The sequence below is a fragment of the Ramularia collo-cygni genome (genome assembly GCF_900074925.1).
Source record: "Ramularia collo-cygni strain URUG2 genome assembly, contig: RCC_scaffold30, whole genome shotgun sequence".
In the NCBI taxonomy this organism is placed as follows: Eukaryota; Fungi; Ascomycota; class Dothideomycetes; order Mycosphaerellales; family Mycosphaerellaceae; genus Ramularia; species Ramularia collo-cygni.
The window spans coordinates 52538-78889 of NW_019716284.1; the positions used below are offsets into that span (position 1 = coordinate 52538).

At 50.8% G+C, this 26352-nt stretch overlaps 11 protein-coding genes; 5 read left to right on the plus strand and 6 right to left on the minus strand.

Annotated features, from left to right (window-relative positions):
- Positions 1-25: 25 nt before the first annotated feature.
- RCC_11386 (uncharacterized protein) lies at positions 26-1521 on the minus strand (the record flags this gene model as incomplete). XM_023776607.1 has 3 exons in its annotated part: positions 26-304; positions 358-802; positions 857-1521. The coding sequence occupies 3 exons, from the start codon at positions 1519-1521 to the stop codon at positions 26-28; spliced, it is 1389 nt and encodes a 462-aa protein (XP_023632375.1).
- A 386-nt stretch (positions 1522-1907) lies between these two features.
- RCC_11387 (probable permease of the major facilitator superfamily) lies at positions 1908-3910 on the minus strand (the record flags this gene model as incomplete). XM_023776608.1 has 8 exons in its annotated part: positions 1908-2093; positions 2144-2276; positions 2333-2681; positions 2741-3024; positions 3077-3329; positions 3384-3576; positions 3639-3707; positions 3764-3910. 8 exons carry the CDS (start codon positions 3908-3910, stop codon positions 1908-1910), a joined length of 1614 nt encoding a protein of 537 aa, XP_023632376.1.
- A 647-nt stretch (positions 3911-4557) lies between these two features.
- On the minus strand, positions 4558-6104 carry RCC_11388 (uncharacterized protein; the record flags this gene model as incomplete). XM_023776609.1 has 3 exons in its annotated part: positions 4558-5165; positions 5219-5506; positions 5579-6104. The coding sequence occupies 3 exons, from the start codon at positions 6102-6104 to the stop codon at positions 4558-4560; spliced, it is 1422 nt and encodes a 473-aa protein (XP_023632377.1).
- Positions 6105-7040: 936 nt separating this feature from the next.
- Positions 7041-8070, plus strand: RCC_11389 (related to Extracellular metalloprotease MGG_08041; the record flags this gene model as incomplete). XM_023776610.1 has 4 exons in its annotated part: positions 7041-7298; positions 7354-7698; positions 7755-7907; positions 7972-8070. The coding sequence occupies 4 exons, from the start codon at positions 7041-7043 to the stop codon at positions 8068-8070; spliced, it is 855 nt and encodes a 284-aa protein (XP_023632378.1).
- Positions 8071-8701: 631 nt separating this feature from the next.
- On the plus strand, positions 8702-10327 carry RCC_11390 (related to ethionine resistance protein; the record flags this gene model as incomplete). XM_023776611.1 has 3 exons in its annotated part: positions 8702-9679; positions 9738-9991; positions 10042-10327. The coding sequence occupies 3 exons, from the start codon at positions 8702-8704 to the stop codon at positions 10325-10327; spliced, it is 1518 nt and encodes a 505-aa protein (XP_023632379.1).
- Positions 10328-10630: 303 nt separating this feature from the next.
- On the minus strand, positions 10631-11700 carry RCC_11391 (uncharacterized protein; the record flags this gene model as incomplete). XM_023776612.1 has 4 exons in its annotated part: positions 10631-10897; positions 10958-11241; positions 11295-11588; positions 11640-11700. 4 exons carry the CDS (start codon positions 11698-11700, stop codon positions 10631-10633), a joined length of 906 nt encoding a protein of 301 aa, XP_023632380.1.
- An 808-nt stretch (positions 11701-12508) lies between these two features.
- On the plus strand, positions 12509-14861 carry RCC_11392 (related to 4-coumarate--CoA ligase; the record flags this gene model as incomplete). XM_023776613.1 has 10 exons in its annotated part: positions 12509-12564; positions 12628-12802; positions 12852-12902; positions 12950-13250; positions 13306-13391; positions 13582-13913; positions 14010-14020; positions 14111-14429; positions 14497-14766; positions 14822-14861. The coding sequence occupies 10 exons, from the start codon at positions 12509-12511 to the stop codon at positions 14859-14861; spliced, it is 1641 nt and encodes a 546-aa protein (XP_023632381.1).
- Positions 14862-15362: 501 nt separating this feature from the next.
- On the plus strand, positions 15363-17222 carry RCC_11393 (uncharacterized protein; the record flags this gene model as incomplete). The annotated part of the gene is made up of 1 exon (XM_023776614.1): positions 15363-17222. The coding sequence occupies one exon, from the start codon at positions 15363-15365 to the stop codon at positions 17220-17222; it is 1860 nt and encodes a 619-aa protein (XP_023632382.1).
- A 2394-nt stretch (positions 17223-19616) lies between these two features.
- On the minus strand, positions 19617-21075 carry RCC_11394 (probable DUF895 domain membrane protein; the record flags this gene model as incomplete). XM_023776615.1 has 2 exons in its annotated part: positions 19617-20051; positions 20110-21075. 2 exons carry the CDS (start codon positions 21073-21075, stop codon positions 19617-19619), a joined length of 1401 nt encoding a protein of 466 aa, XP_023632383.1.
- Positions 21076-21669: 594 nt separating this feature from the next.
- On the plus strand, positions 21670-23390 carry RCC_11395 (the record flags this gene model as incomplete). 2 transcript variants are annotated; one of them, XM_023776616.1, is made up of 7 exons in its annotated part: positions 21670-21760; positions 21807-21893; positions 21958-22079; positions 22131-22250; positions 22303-22508; positions 22558-22680; positions 22736-23390. In XM_023776616.1, 7 exons carry the CDS (start codon positions 21670-21672, stop codon positions 23388-23390), a joined length of 1404 nt encoding a protein of 467 aa, XP_023632384.1. The 2 variants fall into 2 exon arrangements, with proteins under 2 accessions (XP_023632384.1, XP_023632385.1); XM_023776617.1 differs by lacking the exons at positions 22303-22508; positions 22558-22680; positions 22736-23390 and having other exon boundaries at positions 21807-21897; positions 22131-22177.
- A 116-nt stretch (positions 23391-23506) lies between these two features.
- Positions 23507-25937, minus strand: RCC_11397 (related to sensor protein hoxX; the record flags this gene model as incomplete). XM_023776618.1 has 2 exons in its annotated part: positions 23507-25082; positions 25150-25937. The coding sequence occupies 2 exons, from the start codon at positions 25935-25937 to the stop codon at positions 23507-23509; spliced, it is 2364 nt and encodes a 787-aa protein (XP_023632386.1).
- Positions 25938-26352: the final 415 nt, after the last annotated feature.

Sequence of the window (26352 nt, forward strand, 5' to 3'; positions counted from 1 at the left end):
TTGAAGGATGACTAATAGCCACATTTCACATACTCTCGTACTCGCTCGTTTCTTTTGTCTTATTCTTTTGGAGTGTTTCTACACCGAACATTGCTTTGAACGTTCCGATCCCAGTCGGCCTGAACCAAACAGCGAGGCTACGGAATCCTTGGTAACCGTCGCAGACTCCATAACATTGACTGGCTTTGACGGATGATCGATGGAATAGGTCAAATACCATCGTGAGAGCGTTTAGATTTGCGGTGTTCATTTCTATGAACAAGAAGTCTGAGCACTTGCCGTCCTGACCCCTGTAAAAGTACCCCTGAATCCACCAGCGGCGGTATACGTCCCCTGAAACCTCACATTCCAACTTACAACTGGCACAGCTCTTCGAACAGCCCCTCCGTTACATACAACACCGGCACTGACTCCTCCATCCGTCAATGCAGCCTGTGTAATGCTCGAGCTTGTTCCGCTTCCATCAGGCTGGCCACTTGACCTCCCACTGATACCAGCCTCACAGAATGAAGCTGCAGTACTTCCGCTGGTGGGCTGACCACTGACATTAACGGGGATTTTCATGGTGGTGATAATCTCCGAGCGAGCTGAAGCAYCATTCGACCCAGCTGCACACACGCCGCCCGTCAAAGCATCCTGGGGTCCGCCGTCCACGACGAGGTTCTGTCTGGCGTTCTCAACGTTTGCTTCAGCAGAGATTTGAACCAGAGCGGTTGTTGCCGTCACTGTAGCGGTTGAGTTTGATGATCCAGAAGTAGATGTGCTGGAAATATCCTTCAATCGTTGAATAGCACCACCAGCGCTATCGTAGGGTTAGTAAGAACCTCTGATCGCCCAGTCTTTTGAGATGACATACGTTCCAGCATCACCATCACTGAATGATATGGCCTGAACTAAATTCTCGGTGGCAGAGAGGGAGATGTTGGTGTATGAAGGACCACCTTTCAAGGATGTAGAATCGCTGTCTGTCTGAACTGCTGTATTATCCTCGGCAAAGAATCCATTGTTTGTGTTGGAAGTGGTTGTTTGGGCAGCTTTCGTCGCAAAGTATCTATCGATCGAGGCGACACCTTGCGAGAGCTGGTTGTAATTGAAAGCGTAGTTGTAACCTTGACCCTGGAGATATTGCTTCAAGGCGTTGGCATTCTCGAAGCTCTTGAATTGGGAGTCCGAGATTTGTACATTGATGTTGATTTGCTGCGTTTGTTGCCTAACAGCGAGAAGCTTGGGTGAACTAGGAGTTGCGAGAGCTGTTGTTAGCAAGGCGTAGAGTGGAATGAGAGTTGGCAACATGATGTCGGGTGCCTTGAGTGAGTTCAAAGAGTCTCGTCGTGTAGAGAAGCGTCCAGAGAATCCTGAAGTGATGAAGGAAATAGTGCACTTTATACCTTCCCATCTGAGTATACTGCCAGTCTTCCCGCGGCGTGGGCTTGACATTGGGACTCTCAGAGCCAGGCGTCTCTGCTGCAGTAGTACCTTAGTGTAAGCTTCCGCAAGTGGATGCCACTGGTTGAGCTCCATGGCATGCTCCAGCCGTCTTGGAAAGCATTAACATGGCTAGATAATGCACCAGCTCCTACTGGCACGTGGGCCGCAGTAAAATAGTTGATCTAGGCAAGTTCCTGAGCTTCCAACAGTCTTCCCGTCGATAGTCAATTGCATAGTTGGCTGCGAAGCCGGATGGTGTGTTACCCAATGAGGGAAGAGGTCCATATAAAGTTCAGGCCTAGAGCTACTTCATGCACAAATGTCAGTTAGCCGTCTACCCATTGGATAGACTTTGTGGCAAGAATCCGCAACATGCCAGGAGAGTAGAAGCTAGCAGAGTATAGTATCGTCGATCCAGTGCTCTTCAGTCGACAAGGTGTATGTCAAGTCAGTAATAGCCCATACGCTGCGCTATATGATCAGTAGATATACACAAAGTCCTCATTCYCACGATCAGTCTTGTCCAGAAATGCCTGATCTCCGATTCTTGGACGTTGGTGATTGTCACCCTCGTCGAGCTGGTCCTCAGAATTGTTTTGATAAGTGTCCTGCATGCTAAGATCCTTGATCTTTGCAGGCTTGCCGACTTTGACTCGTTTACGTTCCTGATCAATGTCAGATGGGGTGGTTGTGAAAGTCAAAGAGGAACACTCACTTGTAGCTTATTCAAGAACATCAAATTGCCTGCTTGGAGGACTACGCAGGCGGCTAGAGCACAGAAGATACCCAGGACTGCCCGCAGACCTGGAACGTATTCCGGAGCATCCTTTGAGTTGAATAGCAGCGGCCTGTACGCGTGATCAGCAAGTCTCTATCCGAGCGGCGACATATTGCAGATACGAACCCAATGATGTTGCCTGCAGATGATCCCGCGTTGTAGATCGACATCAGAGCACTCTTCTTCGTAGTCCCCGCGGTGTTTCCCACGATCCAAGCTACAATCAATGGATTACCGCCGAATAAGAAGGACAATAGGTAGTATCCTGCGAGCAGAGCGCCTTGGTTGCTGTCTGTGTGCTTGATCGTGTAGAGCATGGCGAGGCCGGCAATGACAGGTATTGTCAAGATCAGAAGGATGATAGACTTGCTCCGGAACTTTGCGGCTGCGTAGGATGCGAAAAGGATGACAATAAACTGCAGGGCGCCGAATGGCATGTTGAGCAGAGAGGTGAGGTACTTGTCGAAGCCCAATCCTAGAGCAGAACATGTCAGCACCATAGGCTGAGTACATCAGAAGACCTTCAAGACGTACCTCCGATAATGAGGGGACCAAACGTGTTGGTCACACTAGCTCCCACGTTCAAAAGAAGCGACAGACTGACCCAAAGGTAGGTCTTTGGTTCGAGTGCAAGCTCCCCAATGTGAGACCACTTGAAATCCCGAGAACCAGTACCCGTCTGGTTTGCTCTCAAGCGCTCGATAGCTTGCTGCTTCTCAAATTCGGAAAGGAAGCGCGCTGAAGGAATATCGTTATCGAGCTTCCAATATACAAAGGGCGCGGAAATGATGGTGACCAGGCCAACGAATAAGAAGAGACTACGAGGATGTCAGCAATGGCTTTTTCCTGGGCAGAGTAAGTGATCTGTACATCTGCCAGGACTCAAGTGTTCCAGACTTGATATGTCCCAGACCATATGAAAGTGCACTGGCCGCGATAGTTGCGAGTCCATTCGTGCTATACCAAGCCGCGACTCGGAGGGGTTGTTCAGCTCGCCGATACCACTGGGAGGTAATGATGCTGAACAGAGGCAGACAACCAGCTTCAAAAAGTCCAAGAAAGAAGCGGGCTGCCAGAAGACCTCCGTAGTTGTGGCAGGCAGCCATGGCAGTTTGTGCGATTCCTATCACGACTGTCAGTACTGGAGCGAGCATCCTTGGTTATCCCTACGACCTACCCCATCCTAGCACGAGGCAAGGCATCAGGATGCGGTGAGGGACCTTGACGATCAAGAAGGAGGAGAAAGGTTGCCATGCTAACTGTGCAATAGGCGCAATACTACCCACGAGAGAGTATTGGTTTCCCTTGAGACCCGTCGATTCTTTCAATCCAAAGGTAGCTCCATAGCCAAGTACGGTCTTGTCGAGAATCTACAGCCTCGAGTCAATCGTGCCGTCTCGCGGGATCGCAAATTGTCCCACTCAACACTGACCTGGAGGAAATACACCCAGACGAGAATGGCGAGGATGACTTTATCCGTCTTGCGGCGAATCCTCCTGTTCTAACATGGCAAACTCCATCAGCCAGGAAGTCCAAAAACGCGACGAAACGACTCACATCCTCATCAGTCAAACTGATGCGCTCATCACCAATGAGAGCTAGAGCCCGATCGCCCTTTGTTGCGTCCACTATGCTTAGCTTCCGCGACGAGGGGCGCTTATCCGCATCTTCAACGCGCTCCACGCTGCCTTTGTCACCGTTCATCTTTGCGCTTCTCGGGCTTCAGGCYGCGAGGTTGCGAAAGAGAGGAAGAGACTTCGTCCCCCACAGCCCGCCTATTATGCGGAGATTGTGGGCGACTGTGCCACTCGTATGCGTTGCGGAGGTGGCGAGGCTGGGGGGCTGCAGGATCCCTGTCGACGATCATCCGAACTGAACTGTGGAGGTGGAGACGGCAACTGACGGCGATTCATGCAAGACATCCACTCGTTCTGAAAGAGGACTGGTGAACTGGCGACAGCACACACCGCTCACTTGGAAAGTACATGAGTCGAGTGTATGGCTGATTTCGAAGAGGTCCCGAAGACTTCTACTCGCTGCAAATAGCGAATCATTTTCCGCAAAAACCAGAGCGGATCTCTGGCTATCAGGAATCATCTTCCAATGCAGAGATAAGCTGTGCATGTTGTCGCTACGAGAATCGCAATGAGGTCTCCTCGATCTAGGTCTTGAGCTCTTCATCATGCCGTGCGACACCCGCATGGTCAGGACTCTTCCTCTACGAGAATGCGCTATCGGCAAGTGCTCTCGATCCCAACCTCGAATCACCATTCATCCATCTCCGTGCATCATAAGAGTCATCAATCATGTTCCTTGCAAGAAGAGGCGGAGCGGGCCTCCGGTAATTGCAACTACAGTACAATAATGTCGCCATCGAAATAAAGATATTCCTCCGRTCTGTGTTCCCCATCGAGGTACGGTGGAAAATAGTTGTTCGATTCCTTGAACGACACAGTCAACATCACACCCACGGCTCCAAGCTCTTTTGCCAGATCCAAGATGAGGGCACGACTCTCGTCTGGATCGTCTTCAAGAGTGAGTTCTAGTCTCTCCAGACTCTTCGGCATGCGACTCGAAGGTGCGCGAAAGAACGGCGCAAAGTCAAGTGGATGCTCCGGATCTTCGTCTGGCCGCTGGAAGYCGTAGCTAAACCTGCGCAGAGGGTCCTCGCTGTCCGCGGCAAGAATCTTGAGGTTGGGAGGAGCGCGAGACGATAAGACCGCTCGCTCGAAAAGGGCGCATTCGCCAATCAGCTTTACTTCCTCGAGAGCCAAAAAGTCGGAGAATCCTGCATCAACAGGTGTCTTCTCCGGAGTGACCAAGGTCGGTCCAACACGCCAGTGGTCGTCTTCCGAGGTGGCATATGTGAGAGAGGTGAGGGAGTGCTTCTGCTGAGAGAGTGCAGCTAGAGTTGCTGCAGGATTGTTCTTGAACAGCTGGTTCCAAGATGGATGGACAGCTGTGCAGACATGATTAGCAAGCGGCGAGGTTTGAAGTCCTCTTTCATCTTACGAGCGCCAAAATGTACGACATTGTATCGATTCTCCAGCAGTTCGAAATGCTCGAGCGCTTTTGGGAATGACAGAAGGTGGTGTAGGCCTTGGTGGGTAAAGTTGCACTCCTCGAGCTCGAGGTGCTTGAGAGGACTGAAGGAGACGCGATTAATTCCCTCTGAGAGATTGTCAAGTATGTTGACGCAGGAGATCTTGAGATATGAGAGGGCAGGAAGGAGAAAGATGTTCTTGCTTCTGGCGTCAAAGTTCCAGTATGGGCTTTCAATGCCATTCATATGCAGCGTCACTGCGATTGGGGGTCAACAAACGACTTACCGAGCAACAGTGACCAGCGGACTGCTGATCTGAATGCACTCACATTTGCTCAGCATCTGTAGGGGCTTCATGCCAAGCTCCAGGGACACATCTTGCGAGTCTTGAAAGGGTTGAAACAGGTGGTCGGTCATGTCCGTCCAGGCGTCTTCATCTTCGAAATGACTCCTGTTGCACTCGGGACTCTCAAAGGAAAATTCCTTCAGGTGAGTGCAGCGTGCAAGAAGATCCTGTAGGCAGTCGAAGCTCTGATCGGTCTYGGAAGCCATCAAATAGGCGAGAGTATGGATGCACGATTCGCGCGCGGGACGCGTGTCGAGGGAGTGTCGGAGCAAATCACCTTCATAAGCGCTACGCAATACATGATGTCGATACAGCTTGATTTCTGTCAGTCGCTGGCATTGGCGGCATGTCCGGCTCAGCCGCGCGAGGCTCTGGACCTCATCGACATGCTCGACGATCAGGCAGATGATTTCCTCTGGCAGGCCAAGCAAGTTGAACTCGAAGCGTGTCGACGACGACGCCGCAAGCTTCAGCCGAGACCTCGTTGCAGAGCGCAGGATGCGCGACATTGCTTTGAAGATGGAAATTAATGCTCTTCTCATGTCTCAGTCCATGTTGTGGTGGTGGTGGTGGAAGCGAGCCTGGTTAAGGTAGGTTGATGTGGGGCAAACAGCCCGGTAGAATCTCGGATAGACTCGGCGTAGAAAGTAGTGGGACAAAATCTCACACGATGTGGTTGACCGGACGTTGACATCTGTCGTGTCGGCGGCTTCCCTCACCAACACCATCACGCACTGGGAACACCCTTCATTAGCAAGCGCGGACGTCGTACTTTTTTCGGTCTGGCAGAAGGCGTAGAGATACCGACCCAAGTGAGGGCGTGCGACGAGCCCTGAATGACCCCACCGGCGGAAGACAATAGGTCCACGGGAAGTATTCTTCGTGTTTCAGAACGCGCCATCACCAAAGGCAGCATCGAGAACGGAAGACGAACACAGCGTGCCATCTGCAATTAAACATATTCAAGCGACACTATCGTGTGAACTCTACAGTCTCTGGCCATGCTGCACGGCACATCAGCTGAGCCGATCCTGAGATGATTTCCCACGCCTGGCCAACTTGGCTCTGCAACCGCGGACACTGTTAGAGCACAGTAGCATGTTTCGGACCGTACACAAGACAATGGCTGCTATGGCYCGAGTTTCTACCCTGTGGAACTCTGTGGAGGCGCCGAGCATTTTCGAGACCAGGCGTGCGTATTGCTCCCAGCCGGGTGTTGGTTGTGATTGGATCGACGAAGCGCTTCCATCCAACACAGGACATTTCAACCCGAGAACAGACTGCCACATGTTAGATCTTGAGCATGTCTCCCGAACTGGTGGTACGTCTGACAGTTGACGCCGCACACCATGTCTTCTCCGTATGTATAAGCCAGACCCGGCCGCATCTCATCGGGCCAGTCGTGTTCAGATACTTTCCTTTCGTGCTTCTCTTCTACATTCGTTATGTTGCAATTTCTGTCTTTTCTGATTACTTTCCTTATTGCGCACACATTCGCTCAAGAGGATCTGGACCTCGTGCCGTGCATGGGAAAGGGTAGAGGCAGGAACTCTACCGCTTTGAGGGCACAATTCGAGGAAGACATATACCCCAGGAGTAGAATTGGAGTTAGGTCAATGGTGTACGAGGTTAACACATATGTGCATGTAATTACTACGAGCGAGAAGAAGGATTGGTATCCCAAATCAATGGTCCAGAAACAGGTACGATACTCCACCGTCAGAGATGTGAGACTGCCGCCTGACAAAAGATATTTAGATCGAAGTGATGAATACAGCGTACTCAGGTTCCTTCGTCTTCAACCTCAAGGACGTCGACTTCACGATCCACGACGAATGGGCCACAGCAAACACCGATGAAAACGAAGAAGCATACAAGACCGTCCTCGGTAAAGGCAGCTACGCCGATCTGAATCTTTATTTCCTCAGCGATCTTGGCAGGGCTGAGAAGTCCACGCTCCTGGGTTTCTGCTACATGCCAGAGTCGGATCCAGACTCAAGGGAACTTGTTCTGAACGGCTGCACAAATCTGGCGTCCACGATGCCTGGTGGTGAGTCCGAGCGCTTTGGGATGGGTATGACTTCTGTGCATGAAGTCGGCCATGTAAGCTGACCTCCATACGCTGTCTTGGGGCATAAAGACACTGACTTGCATCCTAGTGGCTCGGTTTAYACCATACCTTTGAAGGTGATTCCTGCGACGGCGCTGGGGACTACGTGAGCGATACGCCAGTGCAGCGGCTACAAACCGATGGATGTCCTGTTGCGCAGGATAGTTGTCCCGGGAGAGAGGGAAAGGATAAMATCCACAATGTAAGGAAGACCTGGCCATGACACTTCTTATGAATGAACGTCCACTAACTCGTTGTCGCTACAGTACATGGACTACTCGGACGACCGTTGCTTGAGCGAGTTTACACCTGGACAGTTTGCGAGAATGACGCATGCTTATGGGACGATGCGATGGGGGAAGTGACAAACTTCGAGCAAGAGATATCGGTGGTATAAATGTACATATCATACCCCGGAGAACAGGCACACTGTTCGTACAAACCACCTGTCCTACAAACCATCTCGCCGAAAGTCGAGAATCATGCCATGAAGGCTGCATTGAACGTACGAAWTCCATCTCACCCTGCGCGACAATACTGCGCTGTCCCCGGACATTGAGACCTGATCGCCGAACAATCAGGTGATGTTTTCAAGGAGGTGAGTTCTCCCGAGGACGATTTCATCCCGGTACGCTCACTTTGATGCACACTTTGATGCGAGCGAGCTTAATTGAGAGGACGAGCCATGTGGCTTGTCGCTTGTGGCTGTGCGGATCATGACATAATTTCTATTTTAATTCGGGTTTGTGGCGGCGACGGCAACATAACAATTTCAGCAAAAGGACTTCGGGCCTCCTATCCTCTCTATTATCCTCGTCCCACAGAACAGTGTCAATTCATTCACATCGTCCTGTGGAGGCAATACCGTGTTGGCAATTTCTCGATTTGGCAAGTGCAGGTCTTGCGCCAACGAACATCCGAGGTCGTCCCCTATCGTCTCTTCTCCTTCCCGTCATTGGCTTCCATTGCATTCGCATTGTTTATGCTGTAATAGACATGTCTACGACACACAGGCAAGATGAAGCTTCCGAAAGAAGTCCCCTCTTAGATGGACACCGGCTTGAAGCTGGAGACGACTACGACCAGACGCCATCAACCAAGTCTACAAATGACTTCCCAAATGATGCATTTGAAATCTCCCTCGGCACAGAGCTCAAAGTGCTTGCGAGATACTCTGGCCCACTTGCTCTGACCTACTTTATACAATTTGGATTCCAAATGGTAGTCATACTGGTGGCCTCGCAACTCTCAACCGACGAGCTGGCTGGAGTGTCTCTAGGGATAACGACGGCCAACATCATAGGCTACGCGATTTTTGAGGGCATGGCCACCTGTCTGGACACTCTCTGCTCACAGTCATATGGATCTGGACGATTAAGCGAAGTCGGTCTGCACACCATCCGCTTTACCATCTTCGTCCACATCGTGGCAATACCCATTGCTCTGCTGTGGTTATTCTCCGAACAAATCCTGCGGGCCCTCGTACCATCAGAAGAGCTAGCAGCTCATGCTGGGACGTTTCTTCGATACTCTCTCATCGGAATTCCCGGCTATGCCAGCTTCGAAGCCGGCAAACGGTTCCTCCAAGCCCAAGGCAACTTCACCGGAGGTCTCTACACGCTGGTCGTTTGTCTTCCGGTCACATTTGTTTTGACATACGCGCTTGTCATAACCGCAGACATGAGAGTCGCCGGAGCTGCTCTGGCAGCGTCGCTCACCAATCTTTTGCGTCCACTTCTACTGGCCTCATACTCACTGTTCATCAATCGTTCCACACTCCAATGCTGGCCCTCGGCTAGCGAAGTTCGAAGGTCTTGGAACAAGGACTATTACGCCATGCTACCTCTGGCAGCCGCTGGTACGGTTACGACATTGAGCGAGTGGCTTTCTTTTGAAATCCTCACCTTCTCGCTAACCTATCTTGGCAACGCTGCACTCGCTGCGCAAGTTTACCTATCTTCTACGGTCAATTTGGTATGGTTCAGTAGCCGTAGTGCTTCGTGCGGTATCGCTGACTCAATCTTCATCGCAGGTCTGGCACATCCCATTTGCAATGTCCATCGCCGGCAGCACACGCATTGGAAACCTTGTCGGCATCGGCCTCATACGCCTTACGACGCTCAGGATTATGCTCTGGTACTTTTTCGCCTTCTTAATCAGTGCAGTACTCAACGTTCTTCTCGGCGGCGCGGTCATCATGCTCATGCTTGGATATCTCATCCACGACGAAGCCGTAGCAAGCATTGTCCGCGATAACCTTATCTGGATGCTTATTTTCGCTTTCTTGTACGTCTCTCCGCCCCTTTGTACGGAGCTACTTGCTAACTCGTGGACAGCGACGCATTGGCGAATTGGCCCCACTGTGTGGTTCGTGGCATAGGCTGGCAGAATATCAGCGCATGCGTTACTGCGGGTGTCAGTTATCTATACTCGGTGCCGCTAGCTTTGTATCTGGAACTTGGACCTCCCGATATGGGTATTACCGGGTTGTGGATCGGTCTCGGATCCGGTGTGGCCCTGGTGACGGGGATGGAGTCGCTGATTGTGTGGATGAAGTTGAGGAAGAATTCGGACGAGTGTTTGAAAGATTACAGCGATGTGGACCAGAGTCTCGAAGACTAGCGAGGCGATTGTATAGATATGGCGGCAAAAATAAATATACTACCCGCTACCTCCTACCGCATTTAACCCCCGATTGATGTCGCTCGTCCACAAAGAGCGCAGGTAATAGACCCCTTCACTGCACTCGCAAGCGGACATGAAGCTACATCACTTGTCGTAGCAACAGGCTGATTCTTTCTGTTGCTCTCTGTTGAGTAATGTTGAGTTGTCGTGATCGAGGGTCTCCGCTCTGCTGACTTTTTGCATCCAGCTGAGCTTCCCGTCGCCCGTCGGAACGCAGATGTCTGAAACCAAGCTATCGCATTATAGAAACGGCCACAATGCCGGCAGTATCAGCAATAGACATGTATCGACGGCCAGAAAGATGCCATGACGAGAGTGTACGGCGTCAAGTCTGCAGATCGAGCCATCGACCACGAGCAAAGTAGAAGTGAGGATGAAGAAACTGGCCACGAAGAAAAAGGCCCAACGCGCCAGACCCCGAGCGGCTAGTTTTTTGAAGTGATTCTCAAGGTCTTTTGCATCGTTCAGTCGTGGGAATGGAGTATCAGGGATAGGTAGATCGAGCGCCTGCGGAGTGAAAGCCTCGTCAGTCTGTCATGTGAAAAAAGTTCATCACGCTTCACAAACCTCACAAAGTGGCTTCCAACCATCCTTCACATTGAAGTAGATGAGTTGATCAGGCGGCACAGTTTCTTCGAGCTGGGCATGATGCTTCTCCCATGCGGCCAAGCATGTTTGCTTGTCCACCATTTCAATTCCATGTTTTTGGAAGAAGATGTGGGTCAAGGAGATGTGGAGTGAAGGAAGCCATCGCACACTTGGCAGCCAAAAGAAGATGCGTCCCACAAGCACAGGTCCTGTGGTTTTGAACATGTCGGTCATAGACTTCGCCCAAGAGTCATGATCGCGGACTGGGAGGGTGGGTCAACAACTCTCTCCTGCGAGCGCATATAGTGTGGCTTACTTGTTACGATTACCTTGGCATCAGGGTACAATTCGAGCAGCTCGGGGTAGAGGAGGGACAGTGGAGGGTCTGCCACGGCCACATAGCCATCCAGTAGAGTCTCGAGTTCGGCGAGAATGCTTTGCTTGGTCGCAGCATCGTATGGATATTTTCCTGCAGCCTTAATCATGGTCTTGATATGTTTCTCATCTGTCGCCCCTTGAGCACCCCATTGTACTCCGGCGTGATAGCAGGGTCCACCGAGCAGGACTTGAAGCGCGGCGCAGAAGGAGTTGGTGCCTGTCCGTGGAAGACCTATTGCTGGTTAATGGTAGAACAGGATGAGGTCAGCTTGCTTTCCATCACCTGCACCGATTACGCGGATCTTTGAGCCTGGCTTGGGATCTTGGAAGCGAAGAGAGGTCATCACGTAGTTTCTTCCTCTATTACAGTACTTCTCGGATGGAGCACGTTAAAGTATCTTGCGAATGATACCCCAACTACAGTGGAGAGACGAGAATGAGGGAGGAGTGACGGAGTCTCTCCCCGTTGATCTGACCTTGCAGGACATCCTCCCCATGTCGAAGGTACGGAGGATTGGTCCATGCGGTATCTCGCGCCAATCAAAAGTTGACGATCAGCGGGGAGTTCAGGCGTGTGAATGCTGGGGGATGTCACTTTGATGCAATCCATGTTGCATTTGACACGTCACGTTTTGCTGTGCAGCGGGAAACATCCAAGTCTTTTGGCAGTGCATTTCACTGGAAGTACGGAGTAGGCGACCATCTTTGCTCAAGAGAGATGGAATATGAAGAGGAAAGGTGCAGTGTGAGCTTCACTTACCTAAGCACTGCGCTATTAAAACTAGGACGCCGTTATTCCCGCTGCACTCCAAACCCACCCTCTCTTCGTCATTATCCTTCCAAGGGAATCATGAAAGAGACTATTGCCGCCCTCGGAAAGTGATCTCTGCGTGCGCGAGATCAACCGCCTTCTCCATTTCAGAGGAGATGTGGACAGACTGTGTAGATGTATGCCTCTATTCCCGGCTCCTACGCGTCCCATCGTGGGACACAAGCTTCAAGCTTGGAGCCCGAGGTTCAGTGACGTCCCACCAGAACGGTAAGGAAGCAGTTACTCGAAAGAACACTTTCACGACTTGTCAGAATCCGTACCTTTCCCGTCAACTGTAAGACTGCTTGTTGCTCACATTGGAAACAACAATCTCATGCACCATGGTTTTCAAGYGGGCCGACAAGCTCAATGTTCCCTCCAAGGACTTGATCTCATGGTAAGAGAGACGTTATAAGCTATGTATRTTCATTCGAAACACTCGCTGATCACTCGTCTGTAGGTACTTTGACGATGCCAATGTTCCAAGCGACAAACCAATCTATATCGATGCGATACACCCCAAACGATGCTATACACACGCTCAGGCGAGGAGCACCATTCGGAAGCTTGTAGCTGGATTTCGAAAGATTGGATTGAAGAAGGGGGATGTTGTCTGCATACACAGCTTCAGCGATGTTGGTCACAGACCAGCGGATGGAAAGGCTTGTCTAATTGGAATGGCAGATAAATTATCCCATATTGGTCAACGGGATCGTAGGGTTTGGGGGCATCTATGTGGGTCAGAATTTCTTCTGTCTGGATCCCATGCTGATACACACTAGGCTGGCACAAACCCTTCGTATCAGCCATATGAGCTTAATCACGCTATCAAGGCTGCGAGCGTGAAATTCCTAGTTGTGGAGCCAGAGATCTTGAAGCATGCCTTGAAAGCAGCAGATGGTGCAGGTATCCCGCGCGAAAACATTCTCATTTTCAACCATCGCGAAGATCAGCAGGTCCCTGACGGCTTCAAGTCTTGGACCTCGCTTTTGGAGCACGGAGAGCAAGACTGGGAACGATTCGACAACGTGGAGACTTCGAAAAACACGACGGCAGCGAGACTGTTCTCCAGTGGGACGACCGGTGAGTGCGATCTATGGTTAGGAGCCCAAGTGAATGTGGTCTAAAGCTCGACCAGGTCTACCGAAAGCGGCAATGCTTAGCCATTACAACTTAATAGCTCAACACGTTCAGGTCAGCGAGTGGAGACCGAAGCCCTACGAGGTAAGGAACAGACTGCGTTCTCTTCATCGCAACCTTGCACGAGAAGCGAGTTACGTCCTCGTATGTGCTGCTCGCCTGGAGTAGCTGAGATCGAAAGAGTCTTGTCGCTGGCCGTCCCGACATCCTGCTCTTTATCAACGCTTGAAGGCGATGTAGCTGCTCTACTATACTGAAAGCTGACATGATAAAGCCCAGGAAGATCTCGGCCACGCCAATGTTTCACGTTGCTACTGCTCCCACCTGTCATTTCTCGCCACTAAAGGATGGCGTTGGTACTTACGTGCTTCGACGCTTTGAGCTCGAACCATTCCTCAAAGCCATTGAGCAACATCAGATAACTGATCTACCCACTGTACCACCAATGGTTCTTGCAATCATCCAGTCAGATCTCAAGGACAAATACAGCTTGGCTTCCGTCAAATTTGGGACCTGCGGAGCAGCTCCGTTAGACAAAGCTCAACAAGCACGATTCCAAGCACTACTTGCAAAAGATGCAGTGTATACGCAGGTGTGGGGAATGACGTACGTTGGTTGGTGATTGAACAACATTGAGCGCATCTCGATGTCGTCGTCCAACTCCCAAAGATTCTGAGATATAAGCTGACACATTCCCTACAGCGAGACCACATGTTAGTACGGAAGGCGAAGAACGCACCTTGAAGCCTCAATATTGTCCTCGCTGATCGGACGATTTGCTAACCGCTCGCACTCCGTTCTAGGTATCTGCACAAACTTCCCATATCCCGAGGAAGACACAACCGGCAGCGTCGGACGTCCCGTGCCAGGTGTAGAGCTCAAGTTGGTCGATACTGTCGACCCAAACAAGGATATCACAGGCTACGGTGTACGAGGAGAGGTCTGCATCCGCGGCGACACTGTTATCCGAGGATATCTAGACGAAAAAGCAACGGCAGACAGCTGGGACAAGGACGGCTATTTTCACACGGGGGATATCGCTTACTGCGATAAAGAGACCGGGAAGTGGTATATTGTCGACCGTAAGAAAGAGCTCATCAAGGTCCGCGGATTCCAGGTAGCGTAAGTGAGCCTCGAAGAAAAAAGCTCCGAATGTCCAGAATTTCGCTGATCCTTTTGCCTGTTACAGTCCGCCTGAGCTAGAGTCAGTGTTACTTGAGCACCCAGCCATCTACGATGCAGCAGTTATTGGAGTCAAGAAACACGGAAGTGACGATGAGTATCCACGGGCCTACATTGTCAAGAGACAGAACGAAGCGGCGAAGAAGCTGGACGAGAAGTCGGTCTTTGACTTCATGGGCGAGAAGCTGGCCAAATTCAAGCGTCCTGAGGGAGGCGTGGTGTTCATCGACGAGATTCCCAAGAATCCTTCAGGAAAGATCCTGAAGAAGGTGCTGCGGTAAGTGTTGTATACTTGCTGCTCTCACCAGACCCTATGACTGATTTTTCCCTAGTGAGATGGCGRCGAAAGAGATGAAGGCGGCTAAGTTGTGATCGAGTTTGCGCTCGAATCGAGGACTACGCATAACGCATGATGAACGATCTCAAGATCATGACCTACATGAGTATACAGGATCACTCTTCTAATTTGAGCCATCGCAGATAGATAAGATGCTGCCAAGTCGGGACATGATCTATCTCGAACAAAACAGTTGATCAATGTTTCTACAACACAGCCATGCCTCATGACTATACCACCACGAATTGGCGGGCTAGACATCCACTCCCGTTGCCCCATAAAGACTCGATATGACGCAGWTGAGCACCGAATATCTCCGTCGCTTCTTTCAAGATCTTGGCGTCTCATTTTAAATTCACATTCCGGGGAGTTGTTTTGAMGACAGCCCAATCTAGCAAGTCGCGTCAGACTTCTGAAATCAGACTGTTGCTACCACAACCCTCCAAATCTGGATTCGAAAACAGGCGGAGGAGAGTGGAAGATAACCGTTCATCACGTCTGAACACACAACTCACGCAACTGCTAAGCACAAACAAATGGACTTGGACTTGCCCGACAACCAGGACAAAGAATTACGGTATTCGGACTCACCCAGACGCTGGACCCAGGTCACACAGTCACTACAGAGCCCCGTCAAGAGTCTTCATCCAGAGCACAGTGTTGCCCTCATGGAGTCTCTTGATAGCCAGATCGATTTTGGGCATCGAACAATCGACTTCTTCGATGAGAGCAGCGATGATGAGCCGCTTACTGCTAGGAAGTCGGCTACGGGCCTACCTGGGAGTAACCTCGATTCAAGAGATCGGTCAGCCTCACCTGGAAGACGAAGGTCCCATCCTCCCCCTTTGCTGCAGCCACTTGTATCGCAATGCGAGCCAAAGGGATGTGTTGCAACACAAGCAGATTCAGAACAGTGGCCGTTGCAACAAGAGCCTTCTTCTGAAGGGTATCAGCGGTTAGACTCGAAGATGCCAATGCCAACACGACCTGACTCCATCGCAAGTACTTCGTATAATGGTTCCATTGAAGAGCTTGACGAACAACATGCGGATGGTACACCGCGACCTCTAAGGCCAGCCCGAATATCATCCGGAAGAACAGCACGAAGCTCTGGAGGATGGAAGCACAATGATCATTCCTACGACCTCCGCAAGTCGACGTTCTCGACGTACTCTGATAAGACAGGGCATCGACTAGGTGATAAGACAGAGCAACGGCTAGGTGATAAAGCAGAGCAACGGCTAGGGGTTCATGCTATTGCCTACGATCTGCTATTGAATGGGCTATTACGAGACGACGAAGTGATGAGCCAGGCCAAATCTCAGCTTGAATCTTCCAAACCCGGTGTCAGGAGTTCTATGCTTCCACCGAAGCTCAACATTGGCGGCCCGAACAGTCCACGGAACGCATTTGTTCACCAAGCCACACCTGACCGGTCTTCCAAGAGAGTCCATGTGGTGCCGCYCCCAATACAAGTCGGCGACTCTCATTCTTCGCTTCCCCAAGACATCATTCGGACACCATATCCGTTTGGCACTCCCCGGAGCAACCGCAAGGAATTCAACCAGGATGCCAGGTCAGGAACACATACGCCTTCTGGTAGTTTGGAAAGCATTCTCACACTCGGTATTCGTCGGAGTAATCCCAACAGCATGCCACGGGTGACCAGTCTGACAATCCCCGCCTCGAATGATTTTGCAGTAGCTCGCAATAGTCGCGAAGGAGCAACATCCGAAAAGCCATTCACCTCTACAGCGTATGATGATGCTGAACTATTCCGTCAACTGCGAATATCCTACAATCACCTTGCCAGCCCATTCAGGTTCTTCAGCGCGAGAAGTCTTACAAGAATCCACGTAAGCGGTCCAGCTAGCAAGGCCGCGGACGCAGGATATGGTTGGCTACATCAACCACGAAGTCCACGGATACTGGCCTACAGGGGATTGACAGACACATTCAGTGAGGAGAAGATCTTACAACACTACCGCAAGCCGGCATTGGGCAAATCACGATATGCGTTTGTTCATTGGGCACATCGTTTAGCTGCTGCTCCTCCTGCCCGCACGCCAATGTCCGGACATTTCACCCCTACAACTCCAGATCGAGAACTTGTAAGGCAAGCAGAGCAGCCGGAGGGGTTGGAGTTTGTGGTTAGCTGGTCTGTGAAGAGGATCTTGCTGGCGTTGTCGGTTGTACTGCTACTGAGTGCTGCTGCGGCTTTGTTGTGGGTCTTTCTTGGGAAGAACTCATCTGAGCAATTTTCTGCACCCCAAAGAGCTGGGTTTCGTGGAGCCGGCGATCGCGTTGGGACAGGAATTGTGCTGGGTATCTGCGTGCTTTTGCTTGGCCTTAGCTCGTTTGGTGGGTGGTTGGGAGTGAGTTGGTTGGTGATGTAGTTTGAGAGCGCACCCAAACCACCCATTGCACTCTGTTCGATTCAATAGAATATATATACATCAGAATGAGTGGTGTCCTGCACACGAGGGTGTTCTAAAGAGGTCGATATCCGGGTTAGGCAGGAGCGGCCAACGCTAGCCAGGTGAATGAAAATGTCGAGATGTTATAATTTGCCCTCTAAGGAAAGACTTCTTCTAGTGGAAGTACAGGCAATCTATGCAGTTCCTTTGCTGCATTGTGATCTCTCCACAGTATCTTCAGTGGCGCTATTCAATTAAGAAATTCCTGACATTGCTCTCACCAACATATTTTGCTTACTGTCAATCACAAGCGAGACGCAGCTACGTTACCTTGGATGTATTATTGGACCGTGAACGACCCTTGAACCACTCGTGGTCGCTGGCGCCAAGACTTCCCGGCCCAAAAGGGTAAGAAAAAGCCGCACACCCCAAAATTCACCATTTGGCCAAAACAGCAACCTTACGACCCACAGACATGCAAAAGGATGGTATACACCTTCTTGGGAAGGGCAAAAAGACACTGGACGATGTAAGACTCGAACTCACGACCTCATCCAATCAATTCGCTGAGTTTTCAACTCGCATGCTTGCTAAGGATGCGCGCTACCTGTGACAGTTATTAGTATACTGCTAGTAAAGGCGAGGAATGGATGAACTTGCCAGCTGCGCCAAACGCCCGACGTTGATGGAGGAGAAAGTCTAGGTCCGATCATGTAGCTGTGTTTTAGGGGGTAAAGAGGGCCGGAGATGTTCCGCATGCAGGACAGTAGTACGACTTCTGACGATCACTTCGACGATTCCCGTACGCTCTACAAGGTCTGAGGTAGATTATTACAAGATCTGAAGCTCACGTCCTGACTGGTACTCAGAATTCGGGAAGAAAGTTGGAAAAGGAGAAATGCATTCAGATGCATTGCTACGAAATTGGATTGTCTACCACTGCTTCCACGCCGTTTGAGTCAACTTCAAGTGAGCTTCTTCACGCTATACTAGGGCACGTTCTRCCCTCCACACGTCTGCTGCAAACTCGCACATGACATTCCACCGAGCGTATCAGGAAGCTCATAGGCTCGAACTGATGGAACACAGGCAGCCACTCGGCATGATACTACTCAGATTGTCCATCACCGTCAACTTCCAGCGAGGTCTGCCGCAGCCTCTCAAGTGCTACTTAACTCGTCTTGTATTCCGCCAACATACGTCTTCCATTCCTGCTCTGCTCAATCATCTGCTATAGGTCTTCTACATAGCCGGCTCGGGCTGAAAGGTGCTTACGGTGTACGAATCGATGGCCGTTGATTTTGAGTGCAACTGAAGGAGCTTCTAGATTGTGCAAGCGAGAGATCTCTACGTAGCTTCCGGCTTGTATCGCGAGTGAAAAGGTAAGGGGTCCGCCTAGGAAGTGGCTTTGGATATCCGCATGTTCGACATGGTGAGAGGACGCTCCATTAAATGAAGTACCTCAYACAGCATTCCGAATATTAACATCTCGACTCAGCTTCCCCAACTTTTCCAACAGGCTACCGCAACCACTACTGCCTGCTCAACAATATCGAAGAGACTCTTCTGAGTGATAGAGTGGCTGCAATGTACTTGGGACTGTCCGTAGTCATGAATTGAACATCCTCCTGATAGTTGAGGAGGTCGCTTGCTGGTGCAGGCATCTCGCCCATGGCTGGGAGAGGGAAAAAAGAAAAAAGTGCAATGGGTCAAGAGCATGAAGCAACGTCTACCAGAGTGACTTGTGTATGAAGTACTGTTTGCAACACCCGACTGTATTTGTATAAGAGCAAGGATAGAAGTGACTYACCCGTCGTTCATATGGAGCTATCATTCTAGATCCACTTGATTGGATAACTTGAGAACACTCATATTGGGTCGAAAGCTACCTGTGTGACATTACTGGCTGCAAGACGGCCAAGTGCTGCTCGCTGGCGATACTTGCAGAGAGACATGAACGCTAGATTGTGCTTGCCAACGCGTTGCCGTTTTGACTCGCGCAATTTGACGCCGCAGATTGATGAGCAGACCCCAGATGTGCCTTCAGAGGGCAAATACGATATCATGAGTCTGTGGCAAAACGGATAATACTCGTCTGCTCTTAATCATGCTGTTCGCAGCATTCAGGTCTAGGCTGAGATGTGATGTCGTTTTCCCGTTTTAGTAGGCATCACCATTATTGTTCCTGATCGTGCCATATACGAATGATTCGTAGGAAGCGTGGACGGATGTAGAGTATAGTATGTAAGTAACATGGGAGAAGAACAAGAGAGAACCGCGTTGATGTCGGCAGAGGATTTTCCCCCTTACATAAGCCAGTCTCGCCTCTTCTCTTCCCTCCTCTCCTCTTGCACCACCTCAACATCATCATCATCATTCTCGGTGTTCCGCCCCATCGACGGGCTTCTTGTCTATAATCTTCCCGGTGCTAACGCCAATCTCTTTGATGACAATCCACGCTGGCAGCAAGGCAACCGCCCATAGTCCAAAGTTGAGATAGATGCAGCCCACACTTCCCATCACTTTTACGCTGGTCAATCCGTAAGATACTGCCTGAGCCGCGCTCTCGGTTGCTCGCAGTATTCCAGCGTAGCGAATAACTTCGGCATCGTTCTTGGCAAGACTCCCGATAACGAAGTAGAGAAACATATAGTTGACCTGAAAGGATATGACCATGAGGAGGAACCAGACGAAGCCTCTCCCGAACCCATCGTCCACCCAGTCGAATGCCGGCTGGGTCTTGCGGTATCCTGTTACAACTATGGTTCCGTAAATCCACCAAGCGCCCTGTAGGGTCATGATGACAATCTGTACAGCGGAATTGTCAGACGGTACGACTGGAGGGAGATTTGGGCAAAGCACTTACGAAAGACCATCTACTGCGGACGCGAGCCGCGAACCTCGTATTGTCCAGAAATGCCCCCAACAAGTTCCCGCCCAAGATGGCGACGACACCCGAAAGTAAAGAGCCCAGTGCTCGTGCGCGGACGGAGAACCACAGCCCTTGGTATGTGAAGAACACTGCCTCGGAAAAGACACTCGCTGCAATAAGCGGGATGATCAGCACGAATTGTCTGCCCACGAATAGTTTGCCTGTGCTAGCCATCTCTTTTCGGATACTTTCATCTTTGGCGATCGAACACGAAACCGTCACGCCGTCTGTTCGCTCGACCTTTGGTGGGTTCGTCAAAAGAAGTCCAGCGAAAGGAGCAACGGCCTGTATTGCAATGAAGACCTGGAAGACCGAATACGAGACTGATCCGGCGGTGTTCCTGTCAACATTCAATCCAAGGTTGACTGCACCACCAAGAATCTGGCCACCGATACGGAATGACAGCCACAACCCTAGGAAGCGTCCCTGATTCTCTGGTTCTGGATAGCTCAATGCCACAGCTGCTTCGGCCATCCAGAACAGACCGGCTCCTAATCCACAGCAAGCAGCACCGAAGAGGACGAACCACTCACTGCCGTAACGGTTGTTGCAATACAATCCAGCAGCGTAGGGACAGTAACCGGCAGCCCCTAGAATGAGTGTATAACGGATCCCCAAGTATTTGACGAAGATCCCGGAAAGCGCGCAAGTCACGACCATCAGACAGAAAGTAAGGGCATTCGCCGCATTGACAAGCCATGGGCTTTGGCTGCCACCTCCTCCCAGTGAGTTCATAGCGCCCCAGMTGCCCGGTGCACAGAAGTTGCATATGCCAAGAATAATGGCATTGTACATTGTCGAGCGGTACCATTTGACCTTCCTGCGTGGAACTGGCTCTTCCTCATCGTTTTGGGTCGAGCGAATAGATGGCGAAGATCGGGTCTTGTCATCGTAAGCCATGATTGGCGGTAGGCGTTTCCAGACAGCGTGATACGAACGAAGAAGGATGGCCGCACAGTTGCAGTAGGAATCTGCTATTCACTATGCTATTCCCTCTCGCGTGGAGGTGATGAACGTGGCAGCCACGCGAGCAAAGAAGCAATACGAAATGATCTATAAGATTCGCGGCTCTCATCCCGAAAGCAGGTACGTGGTAACCCTGGGCTCGCACGCCATTCTGCTCGGGATTGTATGCATCGTCGTTGGGATGGYATTTTAGCGAGCACCGCTTTTGTGACCTCGCCTCMCCAAACGGCAGACCGGAACTTGAATCCTTCTATCGCGGGCAGTAATGCTTACGATCGCAACCGACAAGGTAACAGCAATTACCGATGCTTTCCCTGCTGCTCAAAGTTGACGTGCTGGTCGTGGGTAGATGTCGTGATCCTCAACCCCACCTTGTCGATCTAAAAGACAGCCTTCACGTGCCAATGGCCCACATGTTGGACCGGGATGGTCTGAGAAGGTTTTTGGCGGCATTTGTCGAGTCAWCTGTTTCTCATCGTTGTCACTTGCATACTAACAAGGTGAGACAAGTTGGAAGTATCAGCTATCATGTCGACACCACAGCAACAACAGGTTACTGGCAAAAAGCCATGGGTGATGAATGCTTTTGCCATGGCGGCACCTGGTCACCTTGCACCTGGTCAGTAGATGATGTTCTTCATCCGACGCTCGTCTGACATGTACAGGCCTTTGGAGACACCCGGATCAGGAGCCACAAACACTCGAGCATTGGATTGAATTGGCGAAGAAGCTCGATGAGGCAAAGTTTCATGGCATGTTTTCGATGCACGCACTTGGTGTTCTGTACTGTACTGATCGAACTCTTTTTCAATGTAGGCATCTTCTTCGCCGACGTTCTCGGTATATACGATGTATACCAAGGAAACGGCCCCGCTCTTTCGTCTGGAGCTCAAATCCCACATTTGGATGTCTCGTATATGATAGCGGCAATGGCAGCGGTAAGCTTGACGTTTCTCATCGATGGGAATAGACTAGCTGATGGAGAGTAGGTCACCAAAAATATTTCCTTTGGTATCACTGCATCGACGTCATATGAACATCCTTACACGGTGGCGAGGAAATACAGTACACTCGATCATCTCACGAACGGAAGAGTTGGCTGGAATATTGTAGGTGACAAGCCATCACATTGCTGAATCAGACTGATTGGTGAATGAATAGGTCACAAGCTATCTAGAAAGTGCAGCAAAGTCGTTTGGTCTCGAGTCGACAGTCGAGCATGACGAACGCTACAACGCAGCCAACGAGTTTATGGAAGTTGTCTACAAGCTCCTCGAAGGCAGCTGGGAAGACGACGCTGTGGAAGCCAACAAAGCTACCGGAATCTACACAAACCCAGAAAAGGTGCATGCCATCAATCACGCTGGGTACGTGCTTGATAACGTCCACAATACTGGTCAACACTGACAAGTCCAGGAAATACTTCAAATCCAGGGGTCCCAATCTCGTTCACCCATCTCCTCAGCGAACCCCGTTTCTTCTACAAGCTGGCGCAAGTAAAGCCGGCAAACATTTCGCAGCATCTCATGCCGAGGCCATGTGAGTTTCTCCAACTCCTCCTACTCCATCAGGCTGACATGTCAACACCAAACAGGTTCCTTCCAGGCATGATCCCCGAGAAGACGCGAGCAATCGTAGACGACGTCAAAAAATCTCTAATTGAACTCGGTCGAGCCGCAGACAGTGTGAAATTCATCGCAGGGATATTCATCGCCGTAGACGAAACCGACGAGAAAGCCCAAGCCAAATTCCAAAACCTGCTCCAATACGCCGATCTCGAAGGAACCGCTTCCCTCTTCGGTGGATGGACGGGAACCGATCTGTCAACCTTCACCGAAGACGAGGATTTTCAATTCACGGGACCCCCGGCGATTCAATCCATGATCACCGCCTGGACGGCCACGGTACCGGGGACCAAAGGACAGAAATGGACCAAGAAGACTGTTCTCGAACAACTTGCCATCTCCGGCGCGCATCCCCGAGCGATTGGTTCGGCCGAGACGGTTGCTGATATTATGGAGCATTGGGTGAATAAAGCTGGAGTGGATGGTTTCAATATCAGTTATGCGACTACCCCGGGAACGTTTGATGATCTGATCAAGTACTTGTGGCCGGAATTGAAGAAGCGAGGGGTGTTGCAGACTGAATACCATGGAAGCAGTATGAGGGAGAATTACCTCCAGGACGGCCGGGGACCTCGAGTGAGAGAAGGACATCCTGCGAGGAAGTTCAGAGATTTGAAAACATAATCTGCGCGAGCAAGATGGTGGTATTCTGCAGTATAACTATGGGGTATCAATAGTAAGGAAATGTGCATTCTATGAACATTTCAGACACAAGACTTTCTTTTCATCATCAACATGCTTTAAATCATTTGGAAAAACCGATCGACAGTCTCTGCAGGAGAGAGTGGCGTCTCCGGCGGCGTGTTAGCCAGTATGAACCCCTTGATCTCGCTCTCCGGTGGTGGTGTGTAATAACAAGTAAACATAGGCTCCATCTTCTTCTCAGCCTGCGGCGCAGACGAATCTCGCTCTCGTTCCGTAGAGGAAACAACATCCATTCCAATCCCAGAATCGCGACTATCCCTCGTAGAGATGGAATCGCGGGAAGCAATCGACTCAGTCCTCGACACGATGGAGCTGCGATGTCTACTACTTCCCTTGACCATGAGCTCATTGAACTCTCCACTCATCTTGGAGCGAAGACTGGACATCATCTGCTCCATGGCTTGCTTGCGATAATGCTCCACACTGTCAAAACTGTCTTTTTCTTCCTCATCACCACGACATCCGATCAATTTCCGACGATGCGTCGCAAAGCGAAGAGGAGTTTGTGTTGCTCGGATCTTGCGTACGAAATCGAATCTTCGGGTGTGGTAGCGTACAGCTCGAGGACTCCAAAAATCCAAACTCATCTCCCCTAATTCATGTGCTCGGGCGAGAGCTAGGGCGTTTGCTGAGAGATTGATATCCATCTTCCAGGTACCTTGGGTGAGAATACCGGGTCTGAGAAGAAAGGCGACGTGAGTTCTGATGTAGTCATCCAGTAGTTCGCCAGTGCCAGGAAAGACAAAGTCGACGAGACCGACGGCTTGTGCCTCGAGTGGCGACATGGGAGTCATGGAACGTAACATCTTCATTGCTTGTACGTGTCCGCATCGTCCGTAGTAGGACAATGTATGGAATTCGGAGCCGAAGAGACCCACGGCACGATATGCAGGGTTGAGGACAACGTTTGCTCCTGCAATGACCACATCACAAGCAGCGGCGAGGGCTACGCCTCCTGCTGCTGCATTCCCTCGGATACCTGATATGGTAAGAATACCACGTCGTGGAAATTCGTGGAGAAGATAGTAAACTGCATCGTCGATACGGTTAATGTTGAGCCATGACTCTGTGGAGGGATCCTGGGCGGCTTCAATAACATTGAGAGCGATTCCATTGCTGAAGTAGGTACCTCCCATCAATACCACAGCCTGTACCGGGCCATCGATGGTTGACAAGGTGAGTATGTAATCCATGGCAGCGATGAGATGTGTGCAATTCTCCGTCGACATGGCTCCGTTGTAAAAGTCAAAGTAGAGATATACCGTCTTGCGATTTCGTCCATCCAACTCAATATCAATCCAAACCTCTTGAAAGGTTCGAAAAGATGAGAGTGACCAGTCGAGCGGTGGTGGCCAATAGAGTGCATCAATGTCGTCTTGTCTGATCAGACCGAGCTCAATGAGGCCAGTGATAGCTGGTACTTTCGGCCAGAGAGCTTTGTCATACTTCGTCTTTGGTCTGCGTGTGTGCGTGATCCAGACGCCTTTACCATCGCAAGTCGCAATACAAATGGCTTTGTTACGAACTCCCAAGATATTGGAGGCTAATTTTCCCATGACCATGGGCTGACCGCCAACGGCGTTGTCTTCGACTTGACCTCCATATATATATCTAAATGTTGAGGGGTGTTAAAAGCCTGTTGATGAATAGAGAGGGTGGGAATTGCGTCAAGACTTACAAATTACCACCGAATACACGACTCAGAACTCCTGGCTGGGAATCACCACACCGTATCCGCCGCGATATCTGGTAAGAGTCGTGCCTCCGTATGTCGAATTCGCGTTGTGCTCCTTTGAGAAGGGGTCTGTGGTGTAATTTGYCACCCTGGAAAGTAGTATTGGTCCCCACTGATAGCAATCGAAATTTGGGATCTGCTTGTAGAGTAGAAGGGTAAGGTCCATTCATATCGTCTCCCACTTCAAGATCAGCCCTCGCTACAGCCTGTATACGACTGATGGCAGCCAAGGTGGCCGTGATAGCTGCAGTAGTCACCAGACCTCTGTATAGTTCCGACTTGGTCAGGCCTGGCTGGTCAATGTCAATCTCAAACTGATCGTAAGCCCAGACTGGACCGGCGTCAAACTCCTCGATTGCCTGCAGCACAGTAATGCCCCAATGCGAACGACCAGGCTTGCATGTCAAAGTATCCAGATGCTGGAGTAATTCCTTCGAGTCGTCAACCGTACCATCGTCACCCATGAGTAACCAATCCAGAGCGCTGGGTCCGACATCACCAGGAGGGCCAGGGTGGATAATGAGTGTCAGATGGTCTGCATAGATTCTCCTCGGGACAAGTGTGGTGAGAAAGGGGCAGATGATGATATCAGGCTGTGCCAAGGTCACTGCAGAAAGCATGACTTCCTCTGACAAAGCATACTCAATGGTGACATCGTGCAAACGTGACAGAGCCAGGGCAAGACGCTGAGAAAGTGAGTTGTGCGCCGTGCAGAGGAAGAGAATCTTCATCTCGCGGAGATTTAAAGGGGTCGTCGAAGCGAAAGGGATGTCTTTCAACAAAAAATGTCGTGAAAGAGGTCACAGCAGTAGGCAACCAGGTGAATACTTATCCATCCCAAGTGCCAGATCGTGGGCTCAAGGAACGGAGTCGTCGTGAGATGGCGTTGAGGGTGGTCGCACATCCAGGTCAAGAGCCTTATTTTTTGCCTCGTACAGCATTATCGGCCGGGCGTGGTTGATGCTCGCCACCGTCATAGTGTACACAGACTTGGTGAAGCGAGGACAGTCTGCCGAGAAGGGCTGCCCAAGGACAGACCTTTGATGTCGCCGAGGCACAGGTTGATGTTCGTAGCGGCTTCGACAGCGAGCCATTCTGTGGCGGTTCTGTGAGCCAGAAAGAGATACCTGGCGTCGATTGTGGACT